The 17,923-nt window shown below is 45.1% G+C and overlaps 1 protein-coding gene across 1 annotated transcript in view; it reads left to right on the plus strand.

Annotated features, from left to right (window-relative positions):
- PBK (PDZ binding kinase) overlaps nucleotides 1-17,923 on the plus strand; it is a 48,703-nt gene that overhangs the window by 11,887 nt on the left and 18,893 nt on the right. Inside the window, exons 3-4 of the mRNA XM_073624894.1 lie at nucleotides 9,734-9,876; nucleotides 12,473-12,642. Of these exons, the coding sequence (XP_073480995.1) occupies nucleotides 9,734-9,876; nucleotides 12,473-12,642 (313 nt within the window). The remainder of the gene's footprint in view (nucleotides 1-9,733; nucleotides 9,877-12,472; nucleotides 12,643-17,923) is intronic.

Here is a 17,923-nt window from a genome sequence, read left to right on the forward strand (position 1 = left end):
TAAAAAAACAAAGTATAAAAAAAATTGCATACCTATAAAGCAAACATGATAAAAACATAACAATAAAACATTGCAGTATAGAATACAATAAAAAAGAGCAGAACAATAGAGAGAGAATAATAAAACGACAACTATTTTTGGTTTTTTTATTTTATATTTTTTTTGTATTATTTTTTTTTTTTTAACACTTTTTTTAGTAACTTTAACTTTTTTAACTGGTACCAGGTTTGAGTCTCTCAAAATGCGATGGCATCTTGGGAGACCCTTCGGAAGTATGTCCTAGTCTGTGCAGTGCTGTACCCTACACTAGACTCCACTAGTGTATGGTAGCGTTCAGAACATTCACCAATGCATAGACCAGGATTGTCAGGACAGGAGGGACAACAATACCGGGTGTCACGCCTAAATTCGCGCTTGCTGCAGACACGACATCTTTTTTGGGGGGCTCGTTGGGTAGGGGTACACTGGAGGACATAAGGAAAATGCCTCCCATGCAGCCAGCTTACTGCATTTGGATTGGGAAGGTGAGGTGGAGCACCGTCTGGAAACAGAAGGGCTCTGACGATCTCTTCCTGGAATGTAAGGAAGGATCCAGTCCATCCTGAAGCTCTGTATAGCACATGAGCATTCAGGAAAGCCAATTGAAATAAATAAACAGACACTTTTTTGTACCAGCGTCTGGCCTTACGGGCAGTTAGGTACGGCGCCAACAACTGGTCGTTGAGGTCCAGCCCTCCCATGTTAAGGTTATATTCGTGGACACAGAGGGGTTTCTCCCCAACACCAGTCGCTGTAGTAATTTGGGTCGTCGTGTCTGCATGAAGGGAGGTAAGAATGAAAACATTCTTATTGTCCCTTCACTTCATAGCGAGCAAATTATTATACTTCAAGCAGGCTCTCTCCCCCAGCCTAAGACGGGACTCTACAAGCCGCTGGGGAAAGCCCCGGCGATTAGATCGCACGATGCCACATGCTCCAATCTGTTGATCAAAAAGGTGACTAAAAAGTGGCACGCTCGTATAATAATTGTCCACGTACAAGTGGTACCCCTTTCCGAATAAGGGTGACACCAAGTCACACACTATCTTGCCAGCGCTTCCTATGTAGTCAGGGCAGTTTGTCGGCTCTACGTGACTATCTTTGCCCTCGTAAACTATAAATCTACATGTATAGCCTGTGGCCCTGTCACAGAGCTTATACATCTTGACCCCGTATCTGGCACGCTTGCTAGGAAGGTACTGTGTTTGAATGACAAGCGGCCAGAAAATTTAATCAGGGACTCATCAACGCAGACAACTTGATGGGGAGTAAACAAGTCTGCAAAACACTGGTTGAAGTGGTTTACGAGGGGCCGATTTTTGTAGAGCCGATCGTATCCAGGGTCTCCACGAGGACGACAGAGTTCATTGTTGTTGAAGTGCATGAACCGCAAAATCTGCTCGTATCGTTCCCTGGCCATGGAGGCAGAGAACAAGGGTGAATGGTAAATTGGGTCAGTGGACCAATATGACCGCAACTCACTCTTTTTGGTTATGCCCATGTTGAGGGAAAGGCCCAGAAAGGTCTTAAATTCGGAAACCGTAATTGGTCTCCAATCTCTGGCAAGGGAGGACTGGGGAATAGTGGCGATGTGTTGACCAGCGTACAAATTGCTTTGGTCCACAATAGATCTATAGAGATCTTCGGTGAAAAACAGTGAATAAAAATCCAGTGGCGTAAAGTCAACTGTTTCCACCTGAATTCCGGGTTGGCCAGTGAATGGGGGAAGTACGGGTGCTGCAGAAGTGGTGGGTACCCAATTCGGATTGGCGAATGCAGCAGGAAAGGCACTATGGGCACGACGGGCCTGTGTTCATCTTCTTGGTGGCAGCGGGACACTACTTGTGCTTGCCACCTCGCCAGCTTGAACTGCACTTATGGGACTCGCCACGTCCCCACGTGATACTGCAGTGCTGGATGTATGACCAGGATGTACTAGGCCACTGGTGCTTGCCAGTTCACCAGAAGGAGTAGCGGCGCTAGTACTTCTCTGCTCCATACGAGAGCCCTGCGGTTCTTGCACTTCAAGGACAGAAGAAGTTTGGGGTCTGGTACGCCTGACCCTAGCAGGGACCACAACTCCGTCGTCAGAGCTATCTGTCATGGAGCCGCTGTCCTCTACAGGTTCGTATTCTGAGCCTGAACTTGACAGATGAGTGACTTCCTCTTCACTATCTGTCATGCTCAGAAACGTGTAGGCCTCTTCACTAGTGTACCTTCGATTTGCCATTTTGGGCTCTAAATTTAGGGGTACACTAGTGAGACTCACAGGCAAAAAAGCTCCTGACTGTTAGCGACTGATTCAAAACGCTACCAAAAAACTGTTAGCGATCGCAGGGATCAGGCCTGACTCTGCGAACGCTGCAGTTATGTGTGCTTAGTGTTTTGTAAGTGTCAGTTATCGATTGATACTGCACTTGGGTGGGCTGGGCCGAGGGGCAAACGCAGGTGCTAGCAGGTATCTGGGCTGATCCCGCTAACACTGTGTTTATGGGAACCCTAAACTGCTGGGGAGTATAGATCTGATCGGATCAGATATCGATCCGTTCAGATACTATAGCACTTAGGGAGGTGTATGCTGCGTGCGTGGGTTTTAGCGGTACTGGCGCTGACCTGACGCCTGGGGCGACGCAGACCTTATCTGACCCTAAAAACGTAACTTATATCACCGCCGGGCAATTAGGGGGTTAAACCTTTATAAGGTAATAAACGGCGGGTGCCCTAAAACTGTAATAAACTATAATAAACTACAAAAAACAAACTAGCTAACCAGCGTCACCCGTAACACTTATACGGTGATCGCTGGTGAAAGGGTTAACTAGGGGGCAATCAGGGGGTTAAAACCTTTAGCAGGTAGTATATGGGGGTCCCTGTCGCTATAAAACACTGACAGTGAACCTATATACTTACCTCCCTAACTAGCGTCACCTCTGTCACTAATACAGCGATCAGAAAAACGATTGCTTGGCGACGGGGGGTTATCAAGGGGTTAACTTTTATTAGGGGGGGTTAGGGGGGTACCCTAGACCTAAAGAGGGCTAACCTAACTGCCCTAACACCTATAACTGTCAAACTGACACCAATGCAAAAAAAAAAACTGCTATTGGTGACAGAGTGACAGGGGGTACAGGGGGGTGATGGGGGGGTGACAAGTGTGCCTGCGTGTTCTACTGTTAGTGTAGTGTTGGTGCAACTTACTTGGATGTCTTCTGTCCTCGGCGCCGGAACGAAAAGACCGGCTCGAGGAGGGATGACATCACTTCCTTTCCCTCTGTTTACATTACAGAGGGAAAGGAAGCATTTTCATTCGCCGGGAGCGATCGGGCGGGGGTGGCCAACAATGGATGGGCCTCCCCCTCACCTCTCATCGCCCGCGAACACGAGCCGACCGCCTATGGCACCGGGGGGGGGGGGCGCGGGGGTTCGGGTCCGATCGGACCCCCCACCCGCGGGAGGCAGATCACGTATGGGTACGTGATTCTGCCTGCCCATGCCATTCTGCCGCAGTATATCTGCGTTAGGCGGTCGGCAAGTGGTTTAAACAAGTTTGCAAATGACACACGGACACTGGCTACAGTTGGACGCTGGCTACAGTTGGACGCTGGCTACAGTTGGACGCTGGCTACAGTTGGACGCTGGCTACAGTTGGACGCTGGCACGTAAGTTTTTTTTTTTTTTTTTTTCCTTAAACTTCCCTCCTAAACTTGGGGTGCGTGTTATACGCCGATAAATACGGTATATGTTTTTGATGCAGTCCCCATTCATTACAATGGGGAGGAGTGTTTTTTCGTTTTTTTTTTTGTTGTTTTTTTCCCCCCTCACACGTGCTCCAAAAAGTGATTGGATGGAATGAAGGATTTTTTTTTTTTTTACACCGTAATGGAAGGGTACTTTCCCAGTGTGAACAGTGTGATAGCATTTTTAAAGGGAAGCATTTTTCTTGAGCTCTTCGGGCACCCCCCTTCTTTTTTTTTTTTTTTTTAACGCAGAAGCATTAGAAAAATTCCTCAGTGTGAAAGCAGCCTTAAAGGAGTTGTAAAGTCTCGGTTTTTCACCTTAATGCATTAAGGTAAAAAACCTTCTGTGCTGCAGCAGCCTCCTAGAGCCCACTTTTTTTTCTTACTTGAGCCTGATCATTCCAGCGTCGAGGATGAGCCCAGCAGCTCCAGCTGCTGTCTCAGGTCCTCATTGGATAGATTGATTGCAGGAGCCATTGGCCCATGGAATGCGGCTCTCCGTGGGGGCATTTGAGAAGATGAGGAGCCAGGAGCGTCGCTGAGGGACCCGGAGGATCAGAGCTGCTCTGTGCAAATCTAATGCATAGGGCAGGTAAATCATATATATCATGTTTGTAAAGTCGTGTTTTTTTTTTTTTTGTTTTTATTGCGGCGGACACTTTTGACACATTTTTGGGATGATTGGCAATTGTACAGCGATCAGTGCTATAAAAATGCACTGATTACTATATAAATGTCTCTGGCAGGGAAGGGGTTGACACTAGGGGGCGATCAAGGGGGTTAAATGTGTTACCTAGTGAGTGATTCTAACTGTGGGGGGAGGGGACTCACAAGGGGAGGAGACCAATCAGTGTTCCTCTGTACTGGGAACACACGATCGGTCTCCTCTCACCTGACAGGATGTTTTTACACACACAGATCCACGTTCCGGGCTCAGTTACCAGCAATCGCGGGTGCCCGGCGGACATTGCGGGCATGCATCGGGTCCCGAGTGACGCGGCGGCACACGTGCCCCCTAGACGGCCGAGTAGCCCAGGACATCATATGACTCCCGCCCAGGATGGGAGATCCCTCCTCCGGACATCGTATTCCTCTGGGCGTGGTATGAAGTGGTTAAAGCCCAACTCCAGACAGATAAATAAAAGATCCTCTGCAGTGGGGCTGTGCCCGCACTGCAGTGGTTGATGGCTCATTATGTCCAGGGGAGAGTAGAAACATTTACTTGCTTGATTTGGCTGTGAACTGTACATCAGTATCCTTGCATCCAAAATGGGGCTTTTGGACCCTTCTCTGGTCTTGATGATGTCAGGGCCCCCCTAGAGCAGGGATCTGCAAACTACAGCCCTCCAGCTGTTATGGAACTACATGGCTAATTGGGCATTGTAAAGCTCTGACATTCACAGACATGACGTGAATTGTAGTTCCTGAACTGGAGGGCCATTGTTTGGAGACCCCTGCTCTAGAGCATGGTACAAGGGGGTGGGGTGGGGGGTGAGCTGCAGAAGCATTTGGGACTGGTGTCTAGCTGTGGGGAGGAGTGGAGGATCAGCCATGCTTTAAGGCTAAGTTCACTTGTCTTTTGTAAATCTGACGTAAACAGAAGCCGGTAATCGGCTCCCCCCACCCCCTCACCCTGACAGCGTGATGAGAAAAAAATAAGCCAATTACTGGCTTGTGTAAATGGGGCATCGGTCCCACACAGTGACGACCACTGCTGCTAAGCATTACCTCATCGGTGCCACCTATCTGTGCCTGATCAGTGCTGCCTTATCAGTGCACTTCAATGAGAATCAAAGGAGAAAAATTACCTGTTTGCAAAATTTTATAACTATGAAAACTTTTTTTTTTTTGTTTTGTCTAGCAAAAGATAAACCCCAGTGGTGATTAAATACCACCAAAAGAAAGCTCTATTTGTACGACAAAAAATGTATAAGTCATACGGGTACAGTGTTGCATGACCACGCAATTGTCATTCAAAGTGCGACAGCACTGAAAGCTGAAAATTGGTCTGGGCAGGAAGGGGGTTTAGGAGCCCAGTAAGCAAGTGCTTGGAAAAAAAAAAAAAAATTTAAACAAAACCTCCCTTTACCTAAGCAGCCAACAGAATGAGATTCACTCACATCAACTAATAAATATAGAAGAAAATGGGCAGAGCTGTACAATAAACTATTCACATTAAATCGATGAAAACCCAAAACGTGTTAATATATTCCAAAACCATCCACACAATAAATGTGTGTGTATAACATATATATGAAAATTTCCAGTGTGTTTAAAGTTCAGTCTCATGTTATTCTGAGACCCCCTTCAAGTGAATGAAAGCTCCTTCATGATCAGTGCATGTGACCAAACCTCCCCCTTGCGCCACAAACCACCATGTGATAATATGCTATTTAATTCATATTAATACTGTAGGAGGTCTGTACAAGCCTGTTGTAGAATGGCCCTTCCAGTGGCAGTCAGGAACCTCCACTCCTCCTTCCTCTCGGCAGCTTCCTGTACTTTACACTCCGAGGGCTGGAGGACGCTCCCCTGACTTTTTTTTTTTTTTTACCATCTCCACAGCACATTTTGTTTAACCCCCTTTATGACCAACTCAGCAGATTTACTGCTAAGGGGGTGGCTGTTCTGTGCAGAAATATATTATTAATATATATATATATATAATAGTCATCTCCTGTGCACAGCCCTCTTCAGATCACCCCACAGATTTTCAATGGGATTCAGGTCTGGGCTCTGGCTGGGCCATTCCAAAACTTTAATCTTCTGGTGAAGCCATTCCTTTGTTGATTTGGATGTATGCTTTCGGTTGTTGTCATGCTGAAAGGTGAAGTTCCTCATGTTTGACTTTGCACAAAACCTTCAGGCTTCTGCTACAAATATTGACTGGTATTTGGAACTGTTCAGAATTCCCTTTTACCTTGACTAAGGCCCCTGTTCCAGATGACGAAAAGCAGCCCCAAAGCATGATGCTGCCACCACCATGCTTGACCTTGGGTATGGTGTTCTTTTTGGTGATGTGCAGTGTTTTTGCACCAAACAATTGTCAGTTAAAGCGACACAGTGCCGTATCGCAAAAAATGGCCTGGTCATTCAGCAGCGAAATCTTCCGGGGCTGAAGTGGTTAATGTAAGCTGTAGGCCTCTTGGCAGCCTCCCTGACCAGTTTTCTTCTCGTCTTTTCATCAATTTTGGAGGGACGTCCAGTTCTTGGTATTGTCACTTTTGTGCCATATTTTCTGCACTCGATGATGACTCTCTTCACTGTGTTCCATTGTATATCTAATGCCTCTGAAATTCTTTTGTACCCTTCTCCTGACTGATACCTTTTAACAATGAGATCCCTCTGATGCTTTGGGAGCTCTCTGCGGACCATGGATTTTTCTATAGGATGTGACTAAGAAAATGTCAGGAAAGACCTACTAGAACAGCTGAACTTTATTTGGTGTTAAGCAGAGGCACTTTAAATGATGGCAGATGTGTACTGACTCCTATTTAACATGAGTTTGAATGTGATGGCCTAATTCTGAACACAGCTACATTCCCAGTTATAGGAGGGTGTGCACACTTATGCAACCACATTATTTTAGTTTTTTATTTTTACTCCCCATTCTCCCCCCCCCCCCTTAAATATTTGTTTCTGAATTGAGTTGTACAGTTTATAGCGCTTATGATGAATGCTAATTCATACTAATGATTTATCATTACGTTCTACATCCATCCCATGTTCAGCATATCAATCATATGTTAACAGTCCTCCTAGAAGTTGTGACACAACTAAGTGCAAAATGCTGGATCATTAGATATAGATAGATATTAAGCATCGCTTATTATAAGGTCACGCCCTCTGAAGACATCATGAGGGAATGTGTCAGGGCGTTCCCTCACGCGACCCTACAGCTTTCCACGCCAAGCGTCATCCCGCGACTCATCGAGGTGGGCGGTACGCCAGCACTCCGACCAGCGGTGAGCAGACACATATGATATGACAGGCTGTTTTTTACTTGGAACACTGTAAGCATAACTTTTATTGGGGGGACACGTTCTTAATAAACAGTATTACACTATGGAGAGTCTCCCCTATTGTTTTACATGATACTACGGTGTTAAGTGTTGTTCTGGAGTAAGACGAAGTACGATCAGCTGTGGTTCCAGAGCGGATCATTGTAATAGAGGAGATTACAGGCTCTATTGAATCCATCCCTATGGTAAGCATTTACACCTAAGGGGCTGACCATGAGGTGATACAGTGGAGGTACATCACTCTATATCAACCTAAGGACCGCATTTATAGACTTAATATAGAAGCCTGTCCCCGCTACTGTCATCTCACCCAAATAGGGGACTTATCACTTTCTGATGCCTATCTAGCACGTTGCACTTTATATTTGATCTTGAACACCAGGAACTGCTTACCACGTTTTGGAATTGTATTTTTTATTTGTATTTTAACTGTTATATGTAATTCATCCTTGTACCTGTGTGTGTGTGTGTGTGTGTGTGTGTGTATACACACACACACACACACACACACACACACACACACACACACACACACACACACACGTACAAGGAGTACAGGCTTCTATATTGAGTCTATAAATGCGGTCCTTAGGTTGATATAGAGTGATGTACCTCCACTGTATCACCTCATGGTCAGCCCCTTAGGTGTAAATGCTTACCATAAGGATGGATTCAATAGAGCCTGTAATCTCCTCTATTACAATGATCCGCTCTGGAACCACAGCTGATCGCACTTAGTCTTACTCTGGAACAACACTTAACACCGTAGTATCATGTAAAACAATAGGGGAGACTCTCCATAGTGTAATACTGTTTATTAAGAACGTGTCCCCCCAATAAAAGTTATGCTTACAGTGTTCCAAGTAAAAAACAGCCTGTCATATCATATGCGTCTGCTCACCGCTGGTCGGAGTGCTGGCGTACCGCCCACCTCGATGAGTCCCGGGATGACGCTTGGCGTGGAAAGCTGTAGGGTCGCGTGAGGGAACGCCCTGACACATTCCCTCATTATGTCTTCAGAGGGCGTGACCTTATAATAAGCGATGCTTAATATCTATCTATATCTAATGATCCAGCATTTTACACTTAGTTGTGTCACAACTTCTAGGAGGACTGTTAACATATGATTGATATGCTGAACATGGGATGGATGTAGAACGTAATGATAAATCATTAGTATGAATTAGCATTCATCATAACCGCTGTTAATACTTTTGTGTTTTAAGAAAGTATACATTTGATTTTAACTTGGTTTTTAGATTATAACGGCAGCTATAAGTGCGTTAAACTGCTTGTGTCCATTTGAGCGCTAGGATGTAAAAGTTTTTTACTTTTGATATTTTTCATTGTACAGTTTATAGGTCACATTAAAGGTGGAAAAAGTTCTAAATGTTTTTTTATTTTTTTTACATCACAGAAACCTGACATTTTAACAGGGGTTTGTAGGCTATTTATGAATATACATGATTCTGCACTTCCGGGTTTTGGCCGTGAGTACACGCCGCAGGTGGCTCCCTTCCGCTGTGAATTTTACACAGCAGGAGCCGATACGCGGACCCGCCGATCATTCGGTACTCTGACAGAATGACAGTCTGCCTGAGTACAGAAGGCATTAATCCTATGAATCAGGAACACCGATCCATGTCTTCAAGTAGTAAAAGTGCCTCCCCCACAGTAAGCATTCCCTAGGCACACAGTTAACCCTTTGATCGCCCCTTCCTTGTCGGTGACAGTGCAGATTTTTAGCACTGATCACTGTATTGGTGTCACTGGTTCCCAAAAAGTGTCAGGTGTCTGATCTTGTCCAGGGCAATATTGCAGTCCTGCTAGAAGTCGCCGATCGCTGCCATTATTAGTTAAAAAAAAAAAAAAAAAAGGAGCAGAAATATTTAGTTAACGTGATTTTGCTAATCTATTCTTGTTTCATTGTTTTAGGTCTCCGAAGGGTTTGTCTCAGTCCCCGTGGGCTGTTAAGAAGATCAGTAAGCAGTGTAACAAATCCAGCAAGAACCTTTATGAGGAGAGGTTGAATGTGGAGGCCAAGATCCTCAAGGATTTGCAGCACCCCAACATTGTTGGTAAATACAGTTTTCTTTTCTGTTCCCCACAAGGATGTTTCTTTAAAAAAAAATATATATATAATTCTAGAACTGTATGTATGTGTGTTATGAAAAACAGCCAGCCCCATATTTTACCTTACGGCAGGTTTAATGCAGTAGCTTTTTCCAGTCAGGTGTTCTGCTTCATCTACTTTGTTGTTTAACCCTTAGACCTTTTAAAGGGCATTATTTCCTAATAAAAAACTTTTGTGCCAGTGGGCTGAGACATTTCTATCTGCTGTTTTTTACGTAAAATGCCCCCCCCCCCCCCCCTTTTTTTATTTAATTTTTTTTTTCCCCTGACCTGCAAAGTAAAGGCATTAAGTGAAACTTACCTGTGCAAACAAAGCCCTTGTTATCACCTCTGGTGGCTGCATCCATCTTCACCCGTCTTCCGGGTCCGCGGACTCTGGCTGTGTGACTGGCCAGAGCCACGTGACGGCAAAGGGCTCTGAAGAAATGGCACCGGCGGCTGTTCCTTCAAAGCCAATGAGGTAATTGGCAGCATATACAGTAAATATCTCAAACGGTGAACGTTTTAGATGTTTACTGTACCTACAGGTAAGCCTATAATAAGGTTTGCCTATAGGTACAAACAATACATGGAAGTTCACTTCCACTTTAAGACCCCTTTCACACTAGGGCGGTTTGCAGGCGTTATTGTGCTAAAAATACCGCCTGCAAACCGCCCCTAAACAGCCTCCACTGTTTGTTCAGTGTGAAAGCCCGAGGGCTTTCACACTGAAGCGGTGTGCTGGCAGGAGAAGAAAAAATCTCCTGTCAGCCGCTTCTTTGGAGCGGTGAAGGAGCGGTGTATTCACCCCTCCTAAACCGCTCCTGCCCATTGAAATCAATGGGACAGCGCGGCTATACTGCGGCTATAGCCACGCTATACGAGGGGTTTTAAGCCTTTTTTGGCCGCCAGCGGGGGTTAAAACCTCACCACTAGCGGCCGAATACCGCGGTAAAACAGCGCTAAATATAGCGATGTTTTACCGCCGACGCCCCCTACCGCCCCAGTGTGAAAGGGGCCTAAAGCCTGTCTCAAGGTAAAACATCCTGGACTTTTTTCTTGCCTTGCAAAGCAAGTTGATGGTCCCCTCACACTGATGGAAGCTGGCGACATCTATGGTTGTCCTGCGTGCATTTCATATTATATCTCAGCATAAAGGAAAGCATCAGAGGGGATGATCAGGCAGAAACATTTGTACTTACCTAGGTGGATTCAGCATCGGACCCCCGGCGCATCTACACTGAGAACCTGAGCGATCAAACACCACCGATCGCTCGCCTCTCACAGCTCTCCGAGCAGAGAGCTGCAGACTGTCAGTCAGTGCTCTGCTCACTGGGGGGGTGGCCGGCTCAGGCTCAATGGCTCTCTGAGGCTGAGCTGGGTGTCGGTCCGCGGATCCTGACTCCGTGGTCGTGATGACGCAGTGCTTGGCCCGATTTCTGTGACGTCCTCTCTTTGCTGAAAACAAGTCACAGGAGTGCAAAACGAACTGCACTCCTGTGATCCATAGAAGTCCAGCCAAATGAGCTTTGGCTGTACTTTTCCTTTACGTAATGAGTCCTATGTAAGTTGTGTGTTTGTAACTTGGACACTGCCTGTATGCAGCCCATGGGGGCCTTTAATATATTATATTATACTTTTTTTATGTTTGTTTTTTCAAATTGGCTGTTTGTTAGAAAATGTCAGTTTTTCCTAGTTCATCCCTCTCTCATCAACATATCAATGACATTTTTTCCATCATCACTATGGGGCTGGTTTACTAAAGGGAAATCCACTCTGCACTACAAGTGCGCTTGTAAGTGCAGTCGCTGTAGGACTGAGGGGAAGCTCAGCTGATTTTATCATCCAATCATGTACAAGCAAAAATGCTGTTTTAATTTTCCTTGCATTTCCCCCTCAGATCTACAGCGACTGCACTTTCAAGTGCACTTGTAGTGCAAAATGGATTTACCTTTTTGTAAGTAACCCCCAATGTCTCTGCTTCTCTATGCAACACAGGCAGATCGTAGCTGGTGAAGAGAGATCGGCAGGGTGCTGTACATGGCGTCCTGTTCTCAAGAGCCTTCGGGCCCCAATACATGTGGGCTGGCTCTTGGGGAGGAGTTATGCAAATATCGAAGTACCTTGATGGAGGAGTATTAGTCTGGAGGAGCGAGCGTTCCTTAGCAGACCATCCTAGGCAACTCCCACATGTAAGGCAGAGTCTCTCCTTGATTAAAAGCACTGAAATGTAATCAATAAGGACAGGCTGGTCACGTTGGGGGAGGAGAGAGCTAGATGATGCTTGACCTCCTCCAGCCAGGATATGAGGAATACGCTAGCTGACTTGCTGCAGCTTCTAATGCACATTGTGAGAAGCTCGCAGTGTGCAGTGAAATCAGAGTAAGCAATTTCAGTACAGGAGAGGAGCCTCTACAACTGTGCAAAACTGAAGAGGAAGCTGGAGGTCTGCTTATATGTTTGTTAGATTGAAGAGATCATGGTCACCATTTCCTACATTCCTGCTCTGCAAAATTGTCGGGAAAATGACACACTTGTGGGTTTTTTTTTTTTCCTCCACAGGTTATCGAGCCTTCACCAAATCTAAAGATGGCAGCTTGTGTCTTGCAATGGAATTCGGTGGGGATAAATCTTTGAATGACCTCATAGAATCCAGGAATGAGGAGGGACTGGGCCCGTTCCCTGCTGCGGTTATTCTGAAAGTAGCTCTACATATGGCCAGAGGCCTGAAGGTACGTCTGGACACACCTTGTATTGTATGTTTTACAATTCCTAAACCAAAAGGCCAACAAACTCTCAAATCAATCTAATATATTAGTACATCACTTTTTTTTTTTTTTTCTATTAGTCATAAATCAATTTTATAGTCATGTTTAACTGATCAGATCAAAATGAATGTTTGGGCAGCACAGAGGCTTATTGATCTAGCTCTGGGGTCCCTGGTTCATACCCAGCCAGGATGCTTTCTGCATGGAGTTTGCATGTCCTCCCACACTCCAAAAGACATGCAGGTTGGTTAATCGGCTCCTGTCTAAATGAGTCCTAGTATGAGTGATATAGGGACTTGAGAGCTGGATTTGTTTACATGGTGTAAGTTGTCAGAGCCATATAAATACCTGAAGTGGGCAAGTTAGGATTTTACTAAACACAGCAGACCTGCAACGGATCAGTGTGAAGAGTTCCATAGGGTTACCTAGCCGCACGTTTTTTACATATATTCATTTTTGTTAAAAAAAAATAAATAAAAGATTAGTGTGAAAGCAGTTAAGGTTAAAAAAAATAAAACCTTTTGACTTTATAACCACCTTTTTAAAACTTGTGCTCACTAGAAATTATGTTGGCGAACTTGTTCATTGAGGAACACAGGAGGTCATCACTTGTCAGGTTTTCTTGCGGCCTACCGGAGCATTGGATACTGGTAAAAAAAAAAAAGAGGGCCAGCCCAGGATTACCCTTCTATTTACTTTTTGCTAGTTTCCTAGGAAGAGGGATATTCAAAAAGTCCAACCTTTTTTGTATCCGGTTGTGGGCCTTTTATCTGTAGGGAAATTTTCTTCCACTCTTCTGGTGGGCTCAGGTTAAATGTCTCCTGCCTTTTGGGCTATGGTACGAAGTTCCTTGCCTACGTTGAGACATCGTTTCTGGTTGGGTAACTTCTTTTTTTTATTTATTTTTTGGGGGGTATTGGGTGTAGCTCATTTTCAATCTTTCACCTCCCCAGTGTTTTCATCTTCCCCTTACTAGATAGAAGGTGGTGCCAGTTTGGGTATTGGGTATCTTTTGGGTGCCTCTAGGGCTGCAGGTAGTCCCTAGTTCTTCTTTGCTGGACTTGTTAGTGGTTATGTTGTTGCCCACCCCTCATTTGGGCTGCTTTTGAACATCCTGACAGTCTTTTGCATTCCTAGCTCTCAAAGCACCAGAGAAAATTGGATTTTTATACTCCCTGTAAATGTTATTTATTTTTTTTTAAGTCCATTGACGGGTATGGGTCCCACACTTCTGTTTATAATTCCTGCTACAGTATCTGAATACCTGTTTCCCTAATTGACTCCAAGAAAAGGATTTTACAGTGATTTGTAAAGGTGTATGTATGCATGTGTGTGTAGAACATAAAATATAAATATATATATATATATATATATATATATATATATATATATATATATATATATATATATATAATTATTTATTGTATGTGTTCTACTTGTCTGCTCTCTGTGCAAAATGCAAAACCCTTGCACAGCAGTCCCAATCCTCCTCTTCTGGGTTTTTCCGGCGGAGCTTTCCATGGGGGCAGGCGTGCTCACGAGTCCCGCTACTGCATCCATTGACACAGACAGCAGGACTTTGCCCCGGCTCCTGTGTCACTGGATTTGATTGACCGCAGCGGGAGCCAATGGCTCCTGCTGCTATCAATCTATCCAATGAGGACAGAGACAGCGGCTGGAGCTGCTTGGCTCGTGCTCGTCCCTGGAATGAACGGGCTCAGGTAGGAAAAAGAGGGGCTCTGAGAGGGGTAGCTGCAGTGCAGAAGGTTTTTCACCGTCATGTATAGAATGCATGACGGTGAAAAACCTTGAGACTTTACAACTCCCTCAAAGCCTCGTACACACGCTGGGTTGAACAGAAAAAAGGTTGGAGCTGCTGTACTAACAATCGGATGTTTGTACAGCGTTCTCCCCTGCTGAGCTATTGTGTTCTGATGGGGACGGCCCCCCTTGGCTGAGAGTGCTGATCGGGAGCCGATCGGCAGACCTTTTTCGGTCATAAGCCTTCGATAGAACGTTGGCTGGTTTCTATTGAACTGGCCGCTATTTGGCCTGTGTGTACTAGGCTTAAAGGGATTGTAAAGGTTCCTGTTTTTTCACCTTAATGTATCCTATGCATTAAGGTGAAAAAACATCTGACGATTACCGGCCCCCCCAGCCCTCTGTTTTATTTAGCTGAGCCCTGGAAAGTCCTGCTGGATCTTTGCCTGGGGCCTCGGCTCTTCATTGGATAGATTGATAGCAGCGCAGCCATTGGCTCGCGCTGCTGTCAATCAAATCCAATGACGCGGGGGGCGGGGCCGAGTCCTGCACTCGGCGGCTATGGACGCCAAATGCAGGACTCGGGAATGCGCCCGCAAGGTAACCCCCTGGGAGAGCTCTTCTCCCAGGGGGTTATCGGAGACGGGGAGGAGCTAGGAGAGCCGTCGGGGGGACCCCAGAAAACGCCATTTGGGGCTACTCTGTGCAGGACAAGCTGCACAGTGGAGGCAAGTATGACACATTTGTTGTTTTTAAAAAATAAAAATCAAATCTTTAGTGTCACTTTAAGGCAGACGCTGCAATTAGGGTTGTACCAATGCCGATAACCGAGTATTTTCACAAGTGCTCGAACCAATACCTTTTTTTTGGTGCGATTTGACCCCATACAAAATGAATGTGCTCAAATCGTACTGCAAATCGTGTGTGTGATTCCTGTCTGAAGCGCATACTGTTTCCCCCACCGCTCTTGTGTGGACTCAGGCTGAAATCACTGACAAGCCTGGGTTCACACCGGAGTGGTGGGGAAAATGACCTACCATATGGACAGGAAGTGCACCGCATTCCTGTTCAAATGCATGCGATTCTTTGCAGTGCGATTTGGGCCTATTTTATTTTGTTTAGGCTCAAATCGCACAGAAAAGGTATCTGTTCGGGCATTTGAGCATTTTCACTAGAGCTTGTGGAAATACTCAATCGCATTTTAAGACCGTTACACTGTGGACTTCTAAAGTCGCATACTGTAACATAAGAAAAGAGCTGCGCTGTGTAATAATAGTGATCAAAAAATTATTATAAAAAAATTGAATCGCATCTAAAGAGAGATGAAACCATTCATACAGTATACTATCACATAAACATTTAAATGCAATCACCAGTAATATGTGCAAAAAGTAAAACCTAAAACAAAATAAAAATAATAAGAGTCAAGTCCACTCCGATGGGCTACTGGAAAAAAGCCCACTAACAGAACAATCTTCCAAGTGATGACTTTGCAATCCTCAATATAGTGATAACGTGCAACTGCAACACCATGGGGGATTCAATTTTTTATAATCAATTTTTATAATCATTTTTTTGATCACTATTATTACCCAGCGCAGCTCTTTACTTATGATTTATTTAGTGTGTGTGTGTCTCACATTTTAGTTGCAGCTTTTTTTACTTCATACATTGTATATTCCCTTATACATGTTTTCATTGGGATAGCACAGTAAAATAATTTTTCTTTATTGTACATCACGGGACACAGAGCACCATAATAATGACTATGTGGGTTATACGCTTACCTTTTAGGTGATTGGACACTGGCAACCAATAGTAAGACAGTTCCTCCCATATAACCCTTCCTACACAGGAAGTCAGGAAGTGCCTCAGTTTATTCGCCAGTGTCTTGAAGGTGATGGTCATGGCTGTTGAAGCTCTTCAAGTTTCTTCAAAGAAAATGTCCCACTGAGGATGTTTATAATCTGATCAATTCCGATGGCTTACTAAGCTAAAGTGGATGGTACCCGAACCTCGGTTCAAGAACGAGGTGTTGCTTGTAATGTGTCCTTTTTAGGCGCTGGACCCTTGTTAAAATTGGTATTCCTGGTCAATCTTGCCCAAGGAAACCATAAAGGGTGCTTTACAGGTCCAGGGGTGTGGACCCCAATATGGGGGACAAGGTCCCTAGAGGCTCTACCCGCCGTGATGGGGGAAGATTGGGCCTGGCAAGACAGGCTCTGCTGCTTGGGATGGTGAGTACTCCCTTTGGTGTGTATGTATGTATAAATTTAAAAATACGCGCCAAAACCGGCCTCTGTAAGCCTAGCACAGCTCAAGGTCACACTGGCAGTTTTACAAGGTGAAAAATATATATATATATATATATATATATATATATATATATATATATATATATATATATATATATATATATATATAATTTATTTCACCTTGTAAAACTGCTAGTGTGACCTTGAGCTGTGCTAGGCTTACAGAGGCCGGTTTTGGCGCGTATTTTTAAATTTTTTTTTTGCATGCACGCTGCCGCTATCCATGTCACAGGTGCGCGTCAGGATGGCGCATGCGGTAGGCGGGTCGCCAAACGCTGATGTGGGCGCTCTCATACTAGTGCTTTTAAAGCAGGGAGCTCTGGCGTGCGCATGGAGAAGCGAATGGTGGGTACGTGAGCCTGGTGGTCTTGGACACAGCGGTGACAAGTTTAAACTAGTTATAGTTTGTGGGGAGTACTCCTGTTTAGTTTCCTCGTGTGTAAGCAATGTCTTCCAAAAAACGAGGAGCAGATAACAAGGCAAGCACAGGGGTAAGAGTCCCTCCACAAATAACAGGAGACCAACCCCATGCTGATGCAGCCTCAGTTTCTTCTGTAGGACCTGTGGCTTCTGACCTGGCTGAGCCATTGCACTTGTCAGGCATAGTAGCCACTACCAATGTACCTGCCTCGGCTTATGTTACAAAGGATGATTTGGCATCTGCCTTAGCGGGTCTTGAAGGCAAGATAGCTGGCATGATTGCCTCTGTAACACAGGGGGGAAGGAAGCGTTAATAGATCTCCCTCCCCCGGGCCCAGGCAAAGTGGTGAGTCACTAGAGCCCCAGGATTCTTATAGCCATATGGGTCCAGGTAACCTGGAACCAGAATGGTCAGAGGATCCAGAGGAGGTGGTCATGAACGACCACGAGGTAGGAGAGGCTGAAGTTTCCTCGGCGGAGGATTCTGGCTCTGAGGAGCCAATTTCAGCCTCCCATTACCAGCAATTGTTTATCCAATCTCTAATGCAGATGGTACGAATTGCGTTTAAGTTACCCCCGGTTTAGGAGTCTGCACTCGCTTGTTCCGCTCTGGGATCTTTGCGACATAAGCAAATTTCCTAAGCCTTTCCCTTGCATCCGTTACTGGAGCAGGTGATTTATGCGGACTGGGAGCATCCTGACAGGATTTACTTACCTCCCAAAAGGTTTTCTGTTTTGTACACTATGGA

Source organism: Aquarana catesbeiana, linkage group LG04, assembly GCF_042186555.1.
Source record: "Aquarana catesbeiana isolate 2022-GZ linkage group LG04, ASM4218655v1, whole genome shotgun sequence".
Classification (NCBI taxonomy): domain Eukaryota; kingdom Metazoa; phylum Chordata; class Amphibia; order Anura; family Ranidae; genus Aquarana; species Aquarana catesbeiana.